Below are 12,302 nucleotides of genomic sequence, written 5' to 3' on the forward strand. Positions count from 1 at the left end.
TAAGTGGAGTCGCCAGTAGGTTTTATAAAAAACATACAAAAATAAGTTTAACGGAAAAGGCCCCTTTTGATCCCTGGTATGGGGACTGATCCGTCACTCCGGCCTGAACCAAAGATTGCGGATTCGGGGGTAAAGGTACGATCAGGGAAGGTGTTAGGCACCCGGATCGCCCATCAAACTGACGGCCTCTACTATTTATTTATAATATTATATATTTGACGAAAAGTGACAATAAAAAAAGGTTAATTATACAATTTTATACAAGACAAGATGAAACAACTTATTTGATGTCGGTACCCTCAGGCCTATGTGGATGTTGACTATGAATAAAGATCGACTCTGTCGTTAATTATTGGCTCTTATGCGCTTATATGAAATTGGGATGATTTATTTGTGTGTGGTTTGATTTGAGTTGAAGCTGGGATAGTATATTTGAGACGGTAATTTGTATGAGAGCATGAAATTTGTGGGACTGATCTTGTATTAAATCACTCGGTATTATGTGAATCTCGTCTCTTCCGTGGAATTGTTTGTATCGCTGATTTTGTGTTTGTTCCTCTGTCTTATTTTTTTTTCCCTTACCCGTGTATATGCGGGTAGTATATTTATAGTATTTGGGTACGTAGTTTGTCTTTAGTTCGGAGCTTAACAGCGAAATTAGAGTTGCTCTCTAATTAGTGTTGTATGCCTGTATAAACAAGTTGTTGATTGATACTTTGCCTCTTGTTTCTTTCTGTTCCCATATTTCTATCTTCTGCCAACATTCCTTGTTATAATATTACTATATTTACTAAGGTCACAAGGTGTGCACACCTCTTAAAATTCCTTGGACTCTCGTATATGTCAGAGTACTCTTTTAATTTCCTATGCACAAATTATTTAGGCATTGAAAGAAATAACAATGGGCTTATTTATTTGCTATTATGTCACTTGAGTTATGGGCTAATGGCCGAGTATTATAACTTGGGTCGACTATAAATTGACATGAGTTCTGATATGGAACTCTATTTTAATCTTATAGTGTATTTTTTGAGAGTATTATTAAAATCGGCATAAAATATAGTAATGAAATGGATCGGGTGAAAAATAAATGTGAAAGTGGTTTTGGGCTATTTTAAGTAGCTTCTCGGAAAATAAGCGTAAAGAGCCTTTAATTATAACATTGTCAATTTTCATTTAGTCATTAAATTTAAGCCTCATCATCGGGTACCCTTAAGGCTAGGTAGACATTTTGAGGTGTCTACAGAAGCCCCCACTTTGACCGAGTCTGAGTAAGACGAAGGTCAAAGTAGTCCGGTCGGGACAGATAAAGGATAAGAAACGTACCTGGGCCTCTTATATTACCTGTCTGGAGTAGCTGCGATCTGGAAATGGTTTAGCAAAACTTTGTTTTACTAATCTGGAACTGGTATAGCCAAACTTTGTTCAGCTTGTCTGGAACTAGCATGACAAAACTTTGTTTTGTCAATCTGGAATGGAGTTGGTAAAACTTTGTTTCACCAATCTGGCGTGGCAAAACTTTGTTTCGCCGGTCTGGAATCTGGTAAAGCAAAACTTTGTTTTGCTGGTCTGGAATCTGGAATAGCCAAACTTTGTTCAGCTTAAAGGTGAGATCGTGAAATCTGATTTCCCGAACTCGGTTGCGTATAAGGGCCCGCCGACCAAGGGATGCTTCTTAGTTTTGCAGGTGAACAAAACGTGAAATTGTTTAGCTTCGCAGGTGAACGAAGCTGGACTGGTTAGTTTCGCAGGTGAACGAAACTGGATTGCTTTGCAGGTGAACAAAGCTGGATTATTCCGCAGGTGAACGGAATGAGATTGCTTAGTTTCGTAGGTGAACGAAACCGGATTTGCTTAACTTCGCAGGTGAACGAAGCTGGATTAGAACACAAAATTTGATTTTATGAACTAGGACGCGTGTCAGAGCCCGCCGACCAAGGTATTTCAAAATTTTATTTTGAAAAAGGATTGCGTGTTAGAGCCCGCCGACCAAGGAATTCAAAATTTTATTTTGAAAAAGGATTGCGTGTTAGAGCCCGCCGACCGAAGGAATTTCAAAATTTTATTTTGAAAAAGGATTAGAATGTAAAATTTTATTTTACAAACTGGGATTTGCAAAATTTTATTTCGCAAAAAGGCAAGTTCATAAAATTTTATTTTAAGAACTCAGATGCATGTCAGGGCCTGCCGACCAAGGAATTCAAAATTTTATTTTGAAAAGAGAAGCTGATTTGAGGATCGTAAAATTTTATTTCACGAAAAGAGCTGGAGAATTGCAAAATTTATTTCGCAAAAAGATTAGACTTGAATTTTTGACAATCATTGATTTTGAAATTCGCAAAATTTTATTTTACGGGAAGATGGGACTTTATGAGAAAGCCCCCACTTTGGATGAATCTGGAAGATAAATGACAAAGTAGTCGACTGGAATGGTTAGTGACAAATTATATATGACACATAAAATGCAACTGCATGTCCTAGATATGATGCACATGATGAATGCAAAAATGGAGTATTTGAAAACATTTGAATTAAGATTCTTTTTTGAAAAGATTTTGAAAAACATGGGGTTTGACCCAAATGTGATCCAAGTAGAAAGACTGAACACTAATACTCTGGTGTGGAGAATATTCATCATTTTTATTTGACCTATTAATTTGAGTTATTCTTCGACGAGTTCTGCCCTCTTTACAGTAACAAGCTCTACTAATTAAGCAAAACTAATACCATAGAAACAAAATACTTATATGACCGTATAAACTTAGTGTACATCCCCCGAAGTCTTAGATGCTGAACGAGGGTGATAAATGGAATGGAGTAGAAGATTCTATGGTGTTAGAAGACACTGGAGACCTGTGTGCCTCTCTCACTCACCTAAATGAATGAAAGGATCGTCCCAAGAGGAATGGAGACAAAGTAACTGTGGATTGATTCATCTGAAAAATGACTACTCTGCAATTTGATTGCAAATTTGACTAGAGTTGTTTTTTTGCCTTATGAATTTTTGAGACTTTTGACATTGGATTTGATTGCAGCTTTGGCTGGAATTTTTTTTTGTCTTGTGAACTTTTAAGTCTTTTGACACTGGATTTGCATCTTTTTCAGATCATAATTTTTTCTTTGAATATTTGAGAGTCTTGAAACTGGATTTGAATCTATTTGAGATCATTTTGGTCTTTGACTTTTGAGACTTTTGTCACTAGAGTTGATTTCAACTTTGACTGAGTATTTTTGTTGACTTATAAGAGTCTTTACTGTGGGTATTTTGAGCTTGTATTGGAATTTGGACTCACATATTAAGTTCATTTTAAGGGACTAATGGTCACCAATAAAACAGCACGGAGTGCGCGCTCCCATGTCTTATTTGTTATGTTTGAACACGGGTGTACTAGGAATCTGGTTTGAATATGTTTGAGCTAGTTTTCTAGCATGAATGGGAATGAATGATAATATTTGTTAAAATGGTCATATGAGTTTGGGCTCATCTGGTAGTCATTTGAGATATGGGAAATTGACAAATTTCGTAAATAGAGAGTTGTGCTCATTTAGATTAGTAGTCATATGAAATATGGAGAATTTGACAAATCGGGAAAAAGAAAGAGTCTCCAAACCTAGAGGTCACCTAGCTAGAGACACGGCGATCAAGGAATTATCACACCACAGGAGATGGAAAAGATGGTCAAATGCACGCCCTCGTTCAGGCTAACTCTAAGAGGTCGATTGATCTACACTAAAGAGATACGCCCTAAAGTATTTCAAGTCTACTCTACTAGTTAAGGGTAAAAAGTAGAACAAGTGACTAATAAAAATGACATATGCTCGTATTTATTTATTTATTTATGTAACTCAAAAAGGACTAGGATGGTCCTAACTTAATATAAAATGTCAAATGTATTATATGACATAATTTATAAAGTGTGGTAAAATTGGTGATCAGATCATGATACAAACGTCCGTCCAGAAGGAATTGCCAATCATGTGCTCCCTAATTCTATCGTGTATTGCTCTTTTTTTTTGGCAAGAGACCAAAGGGTTACATACGGTGGATAAAGTACTGAAGTCAAAGAATAAGATGCCATGACCTCTTTAATAATGTTTCAATATACTTTCGCTCTGTCTCAAATAGTCCTTCTTTTCTCTAACTCATTGATGTAGGTAATATGTATGCAAGGGAGTACATAATCATTGATAACTATAACTTGATTTGATTCTACCATTTTATGTGATAGAACCGTCTTTTGAGAGATTAATTTGGAAGTGGAGTTCTACCGTGGATCACAATTGAGTTTTTTTTTTTTTTTTTTTTTTTTTTTTTTTTTATGTTTAAAAAAAAACAAAAATTATCATGGAGAATAAAAAAAGGAAAAAAGTAAAAACAAAAACAACAACTGTTTTTTTTTTTAAATAAGACCCCTATTTTTTTAGAAGAAAGTAATAAATTGAGAAAAGAAGACACTGTTTTTTTTTTTTTTTTTTTTTAGACCAGGAAAGGAATTTTTTATTTTATTTTTGAAAATATAAAACCGCAAACTTGAATGCAAATGAGACTAATGATTTTATGCTTATGCATGCATGATTTTATGCTAATGGCCAGCCCAATGCCTAACTAAGTAACTATTTACATTGTTGATCTATTCTACACTACTCTAATGATGCAACGAGACACTAAGTAGTCATAAATTAGACACAACTAATTTTTATACTAAAATTCATATTATACCTTAATAGTTAGTTATTTGTATGTGACTAATTAATGCACAAGCTACTCAGAAACCCAATTGCTCACCTTAATGACTCGGCTGAATGAAATATTTTGACGCAACTAACAATATTAGGCAAGTTAAAATTTTAACACGATCAGATGGCTCACGGAAAATGACAAATTTTTTGAGATTATAAACAAAAAACAATGTACATACATATTATCTTAGTCAAAGGTTCTACGGGATCTATGGTTTGGTTCATGGGTTGGAAAATTGGGTGCTCACAACATTAAAATACCCGAAGGTACCTCTCGCTTTTGTGCTCCCCCAGTCATATGGACCAGACGAGTTGCCAAAACGCGACGTCATGAGGTGGAAAATATGTGTAAGGCCTAGTCGGTCGAATGGACCTTCTAAGTATACAACATACTTTACCGAGGGTGAATTAGGGTAGCTTAAGATGACATAATACTGGCTTACGGAGAGCCTATGCCCTTTTTTGTCTTTTCCATTAAATATTCGAATAATAATACAATTGACAAAACATACAACTCAAGTATGAGATTTAACTTGTATGAAAGACAAAACGGAGTAGCAAATCAATTTAACCTACCTTTAAATAGAAATAATAAAATTTGTCATCAAAAAATTACGGATTGCATGCATAATAGGGGATGGGATCAAAATCAACTCATAATATGAAAATAGTCCCCACTAAAATATGTGCCAACCATAATTACAAACAAAGAAGTACTGATAAGCTGATTGCCATGACAGATGCATACAATTTTGGCGAATTACTATGAAAATCCAGAAAGAATTGATTCATACCTGATTTGCACTAGCTATAAGTCACACTGCTAAATTGTCAACACGTGCGCAAAAACAAAGTTAGTCAAATATATAATATCACAATTAAATTTCAAGTCTTACCCTCTTATAAGTCCCCAGCGGAGTCGCCACTGTGAGATCCCTGAAAAAATCTCCTTTTTGAAATATGAGTAATAAGTGGAGTCGCCAGTAGCTTTTATAAAAAACATACAAAAATAAGTTTAACGGAAAAGGCCCCTTTTGATCCCTGGTATGGGGACTGATCCGTCACTCCGGCCTGAACCAAAGATTGCGGATTCGGGGGTAAAGGTACGATCAGGGAAGGTGTTAGGCACCCGGATCGCCCATCAAACTGACGGCCTCTACTATTTATTTATAATATTATATATTTGACGAAAAGTGACAATAAAAAAAGGTTAATTATACAATTTTATACAAGACAAGATGAAACAACTTATTTGATGTCGGTACCCTCAGGCCTATGTGGATGTTGACTATGAATAAAGATCGACTCTGTCGTTAATTATTGGCTCTTATGCGCTTATATGAAATTGGGATGATTTATTTGTGTGTGGTTTGATTTGAGTTGAAGCTGGGATAGTATATTTGAGACGGTAATTTGTATGAGAGCATGAAATTTGTGGGACTGATCTTGTATTAAATCACTCGGTATTATGTGAATCTCGTCTCTTCCGTGGAATTGTTTGTATCGCTGATTTTGTGTTTGTTCCTCTGTCTTATTTTTTTGCCCCCCCTTACCCGTGTATATGCGGGTAGTATATTTATAGTATTTGGGTACGTAGTTTGTCTTTAGTTCGGAGCTTAACAGCGAAATTAGAGTTGCTCTCTAATTAGTGTTGTATGCCTGTATAAACAAGTTGTTGATTGATACTTTGCCTCTTGTTTCTTTCTGTTCCCATATTTCTATCTTCCGCAACATTCCTTGTTATAATATTACTATATTTACTAAGGTCACAAGGTGTGCACACCTCTTAAAATTCCTTGGACTCTCGTATATGTCAGAGTACTCTTTTAATTTCCTATGCACAAATTATTTAGGCATTGAAAGAAATAACAATGGGCTTATTTATTTGCTATTATGTCACTTGAGTTATGGGCTAATGGCCGAGTATTATAACTTGGGTCGACTATAAATTGACATGAGTTCTGATATGGAACTCTATTTTAATCTTATAGTGTATTTTTTGAGAGTATTATTAAAATCGGCATAAAATATAGTAATGAAATGGATCGGGTGAAAAATAAATGTGAAAGTGGTTTTGGGCTATTTTAAGTAGCTTCTCGGAAAATAAGCGTAAAGAGCCTTTAATTATAACATTGTCAATTTTCATTTAGTCATTAAATTTAAGCCTCATCATCGGGTACCCTTAAGGCTAGGTAGACATTTTGAGGTGTCTACAGTTTCAGTGGCGAAACAAAGCACTCCCTAGGAGAAATCATCATCCCAACCTACGCCGGAGGTGTAAACAAACAGGTAAGGTATCTGGTTATTGATGGACCCTCTACTTACAATGTGATCCTTGGTAGGCCCTGGATCCACGAGATGAAAGCAATTCCCTCAACGTACCACCAATGCCCGAAGTTTCCAACACCTTGGGGGGTGCAAGAGATACGTGGGGACCAGGAAGAAGCTAAGGATTGCTACAAGGTGGCTCTGAAGTCAACGACCGGTTCGCCCGCATAGCAATTACAGAGCCAGCGCATCCAGGACGAGTACATTGAGCCTCAGCAGGCAGAGTTGGACGAAGTCATCCTGGACGCGCTATCCAGAACGAACTGTTCTCATTGGATTTGAATGTACAGGTAAAATTCATGAAGAACTTGTTCGGTTATTGAGAACTAACATAGACTGCTTTGCTTGGTCACATGATGATATGATAGGGATAGACCCAAGTGTGATAACTCACAAGCTAAGTGTGGATCCAAGCTATAAACTTGTGCAGCAGAAAAGGAGAAAATTTGCTTCTAAAACGAACCAGGTCATAAACAAAGAGGTAGATAACCTGCTTGCTGCAGGAAAAATTCGAGAGGTAAAATATCCAGAATGGTTGTCTAATGTGGTGGTGGTTCCGAAGAAGAATGGCAAGTGGACAGTCTGCGTCGATTTCACGGATTTAAATAAAGCTTGCCCAAAGGATCCATTTCCACTACCACACATAGATGCCATGGTGGATGCCACTGCAGGGCACGAGATGCTGACATTCCTGGATGCCTGGAGCGGATATAACAAGATAAAGATGCACCCCAGTGACCAGGAAAAGACAGCATTCAGATCCGAGCGAGATATCTACTGTTATAATGTCATGCCTTCTGGACTGAAAAATGCAGGATCTACCTATCAGAGGCTGGTAAACATGATGTTTAAAGAGCAAATAGGCCAAACTATGGAAGTATACATAGACGATATGGTCATCAAATCGAAGCAGACTTCACAGCACCATCAGCACCTGGCAGAAACTTTCAATACCCTCAGGAAATATCAAATGAAGCTGAATCCGACAAAGTGTACCTTCGGGGTATCTAGTGGAAAATTTCTGGGGTATATGGTAACCCATAGGTGGATAGAGGCCAGCACCGAACAGATGCACGCTGTTTTATGATGTACTCAGAAAAAGCCAAAGATTTGAGTGGACGGATGATCATGAGAAATCATTTCAGGAGCTGAAACGTTATCTCAACACCCCACCACTCCTGTCGAAGCCAGAGCCAGGAGAGCCACTATTCCTGTACCTGTCAGTCACAGAAGCAGCAGTCAGTGTAGTACTAGTACGAGAGCAGGAAGGGTCACAGCATCTAGTATATTACATCAATAAGTCTCTGCTTCCAGCAGAGACCGGGTACACGTCACTAGAAAAACTTGTCCTTGCACTAGTTACTGCATCCCATAAATTGCGTCCCTACTTCGAGTCATATACAATTTTTGTGATAACTAACTATCGCCTCAAAACTATCATGAGAAAACCAGAATTATCAGGAAGGATGGCTAAATGGTCCGTGCACTTGAGCGGTTATGATTTGAAGTTTGAACCCCGTACGGCCATAAAGTCTAAGGCTCTGGCAGACTTTGTGTCTGACTTCTGCCCAGCACTCCAGACCCAGGCAGAACAGGACATTCTGAATCTGGAAGAAGATAAAGGGGAACAAGTATGGGAGCTACATGTGGACGGAGCCTCCAATGCCAAAGGAGCAGGAGTAGGACTGGTCCTCAAGACACCCCAGGGAGATCTCATAGTCCAGGTTGTACGATGTGAATTCAAAGCCACAAACAACGAAGCAGAATATGAGTCACTGATCCTGGGTCCGAAGGCGGCTCGGATCGAAAATCGACACCTTCGGTTTTGCGGTGATTCTAAGCTTATAGTTAACCATGTTAATGACTGCTATGAGGCCAGGGATCCCAAGATGATGGCATATCTAGACGTAGCAAAGGAGCTGAAAATCAGATTTGTCACGTTCAACATCAAGCAAATCCCCAAGGACCATAATGCAGAAGCAAACGCACTAGCCACCCTGGGGGTAACCTTCAAGGCAGCAACTATCTCCACAATACCAATTGTCTACGTGCTGGAGCCAGCAACACTAAAATCTCAGCAGGAACCAGAAAAGGTGTGTAGCACCAGCAGTGAAGAAAATACTCCAGACTGGAGAAAACCCTACCTAGACTGGTTGCAGAATGACGTCCTACCAGTTGATAAAAAGGAGGTACGGAGCTTTAAAATGAGAGCATCCAGATTCATACTAATTGATGGTGTTCTATTCAGGAAATACCTCGCTGGACCCTACCTCAGATGCCTAGATCGGGAAGAGTTTCAGGCTGTTTTGCATGCTCTCCACAGTGGAGAATGTGGAAACCATGCGAGAGGCGAGCCCTGTCTAACAAGGCACGAGGCGGGGATACTTCGCCCACAATGCGCAAAGATGCCATGGAGTTTGCAAAAGATGCGACGCTTGTCAGAGGCACGCCCACGTTAGCCACCAGCCAGCAGAGCCTCTGCACCAGGTTATCTCGCCATGGCCCTTCATGAAGTGGGGAATGGACATCGTGGGACCACTACCCAGAGCGCCAGGAAACAAAGTCTATATGCTCGCCATGACGGACTACTTCTCCAAGTGGATAGAAGTAGAGTCATTCTCCCAGGTTACAGAAACCTAGGTGATATCTTTCATTAAACGCAATATCATATGCAGGTTTGGCATTCCATCTGAAATTATATGTGATAATGGATCCCAATTCATTGGAAATAAGACAGAAGCTTTTTGTGCTAACTGGAATATCTCGTTGCAGAAATCTACTCCTAGGAACCTCCAGTCCAACGGACAAGCTGAATCCAGCAATAAGATTATCGTTGAAAACTTGAAAAAGAAACTGGAGGAGATTGGGGGCAAATGGGCAGAAGAGCTATCGCTGGTTTTTTGGGCTGACAGAACCACACCAAAGGTTGCAACGGGACAAACTCCCTTCAGCCTGGTGTTCGAAGCAGAAGCAGTCATCCCATCCAAAGTTAGGCTCCCAACCCACAGATATGGATGCATAACAGAAGATAGGAATCAGGTAGAAATGACAAGCAATATGGACACGGTAGATGAACTCAGAACCAGCACCCAGATCAGGATGGCTTCCTACCGACAGACTGTGGCTAGAAGCTATAAAAAGAATGTAAAGGTAAGAACCCTGCAGGTGGGAGATCTGGTCCTGAGAAAAGTTTTCCAGAATACCAAGAACCAGCAAGCAGGAAAATTCGCCTACAACTGGGAGGGGCCATACCAAGTAGAGAGCGCAGTTGGAAATGGAGCTTACCGACTCATGACTTTGGAAGGGCAAATGGTTCCCAGATCCTGGAATATCACCCACTTGAAAAAATATTTCACTTAAGCCACCAGCATGGTCAACAACTGGGTACTCAGCCTACCAGATACAGCTCAGCCAGGTTCTAGATATTGCCTTACATATTTTCTGGCTTTGAATATTTTTATGTCTCCAAATATTTTCCTGGCTCTAAATATTTTCCTATTTCTAATGTATTTTTCTATCCCTAAATATTTTTCTGGATCTGAATATCTTCTGACTCTGAATGTTTTTCTGGTTCTAAACGTTATTTCTGAATTCAACATTTCTGGTTCTAAAACAGCCTTGTTCGTATTTTAATTATATCAAATTTTAAGTTGTAAAACCATTTTGAATGTTTTAAGTATAGAACTCTTTTTATTTTTTCAAATAAGCCAAGTGAATAAAATGCAAACTAATCTGGCAGAGTCTGTATTCATTACAGAAGGCGTGTGTCTGTGGCTAAGCACGTACAACCGGGACAACCAGCCTCCCGCGATGCATTAGCACCCACGCAAGCCTGGCTCCTCTGGACGAGTGGGCCTAGACTCCTTAGCCAGCAATCTAACAGCGATGGCCAAACAAACAACGTGCATGCACAAATCAAAGTACCAGAAACGGTACGACACAAAGAGATATCCACTAGAAAATACTTAAGTTGCAAAAGCAAAGTACGTCTGGCACCAGAACCAGACCAAAATACATAAACTGTTCAAAATAAAATTAAGATGTTATGACTCGTAGGGCCAGAAACTAACTAAACATGGCAAAAGTCTTTCAGATGCAGAGAAAAGCTAATCTATGTCAATATGCTCCACGGCTTGATGTAGCGGTTTGCACCGAGTGTCGAGAGCGGAGAATTCACCTCTTCCTCAAAGATCATCTGGATCATCGTGAAGCGGACCGGGTTCCACTAAGCTAGCCAAAGACATCCAGTTCGAGACCATCGGGAAAGCGAAGAAAGCTTCTCCTCTTCGGCTCCTAAGTCCCAAGCCGAATGCTCTCCCTTCTGAAACGCCTTTATGCACTTGATCTTCATTTCCAAAGTAGCATAGGACAGAGCATTCGTTAAAGTCTCTTTCAACTCCTGCACATCAGAAGCCTTCTTCTCCTAGATCTGAGAAACACGAGCCTCCGCATCAGAAGCACGTTTCTCAGCCTCTGAAGCACGTTTCTCCACCTCTGAGGCACGTTTCTCAGCATCAGCAGCCTTATTCTCAGCACCAGAAATCCGCCCTTCAACAGCAGAAAGACTGTTTTGTAAACTCTGCTTCTGAGCAGCCTCCTCCAGCAGCAGACTCTGGGACCTGTCTAGATCAGCCTGAATCTTAAGCCTACCCTCATTGGCTTCTTTCGTCAGCTTCTGAAAATTGGCATTTTCTGCTTCCAGGAGAGGCACCTTCTCCCGCAGATACAGAGCCATCTGGAAGGACTGATCACCAGAACAGAGTGTCAAAAAAAAAAAAAAAAAAAAAAAAGAGAGAAAACTTGCAGCCGTCAATGTCCGTTTACCTCAAAGGAGTGCTCAGCTGCACGATCCACCAAATCATGCAAGGCCCTTCTATCCAACGCAGACCTAGGAGCAAGAAGTAGCATCTGGTTCATTAAACCCAAGTTACGCGCAGACTTAGCCTTGCCAAAAACGTCTGGAAGTGTAAGGACAATAACCCCAGAAGCAGGAGCAGATTTGGAACCAGAGGCAGCCCCAGAAGTAGGGGCAGCCCCAGAAGCAGAGGTAGCTCCAGAAGCAGGGATGGCTTCAGACGTTGGGATCGAACCAGAAGCAGACATGGCTGGGACAGAAGCAGGAGTAGGTTTGGGAACCGGAGGATCCCCAGAAGCAGATGACCCATGCCCAGGTAGTGGAGGCCTCACAGCTAGAGGAGTGGCTTCAATAGGAGTCTACTCCTTAGCCCGGCCCA

General features: G+C 39.8%; 1 protein-coding gene across 1 annotated transcript; it reads left to right on the forward strand.

The window, feature by feature from the left end:
- The first annotated feature begins 7,939 nt into the window (after positions 1-7,939).
- On the forward strand, positions 7,940-9,580 carry LOC141628402 (uncharacterized). Its single transcript, XM_074441553.1, has 3 exons — positions 7,940-8,094; positions 8,165-9,257; positions 9,392-9,580. Exons 1-3 carry the CDS (start codon positions 7,940-7,942, stop codon positions 9,578-9,580), a joined length of 1,437 nt encoding a protein of 478 aa, XP_074297654.1.
- The last annotated feature ends 2,722 nt before the right edge of the window (positions 9,581-12,302 follow it).

This window comes from Silene latifolia, chromosome Y, assembly GCF_048544455.1.
Source record: "Silene latifolia isolate original U9 population chromosome Y, ASM4854445v1, whole genome shotgun sequence".
NCBI lineage: Eukaryota > Viridiplantae > Streptophyta > Magnoliopsida > Caryophyllales > Caryophyllaceae > Silene > Silene latifolia.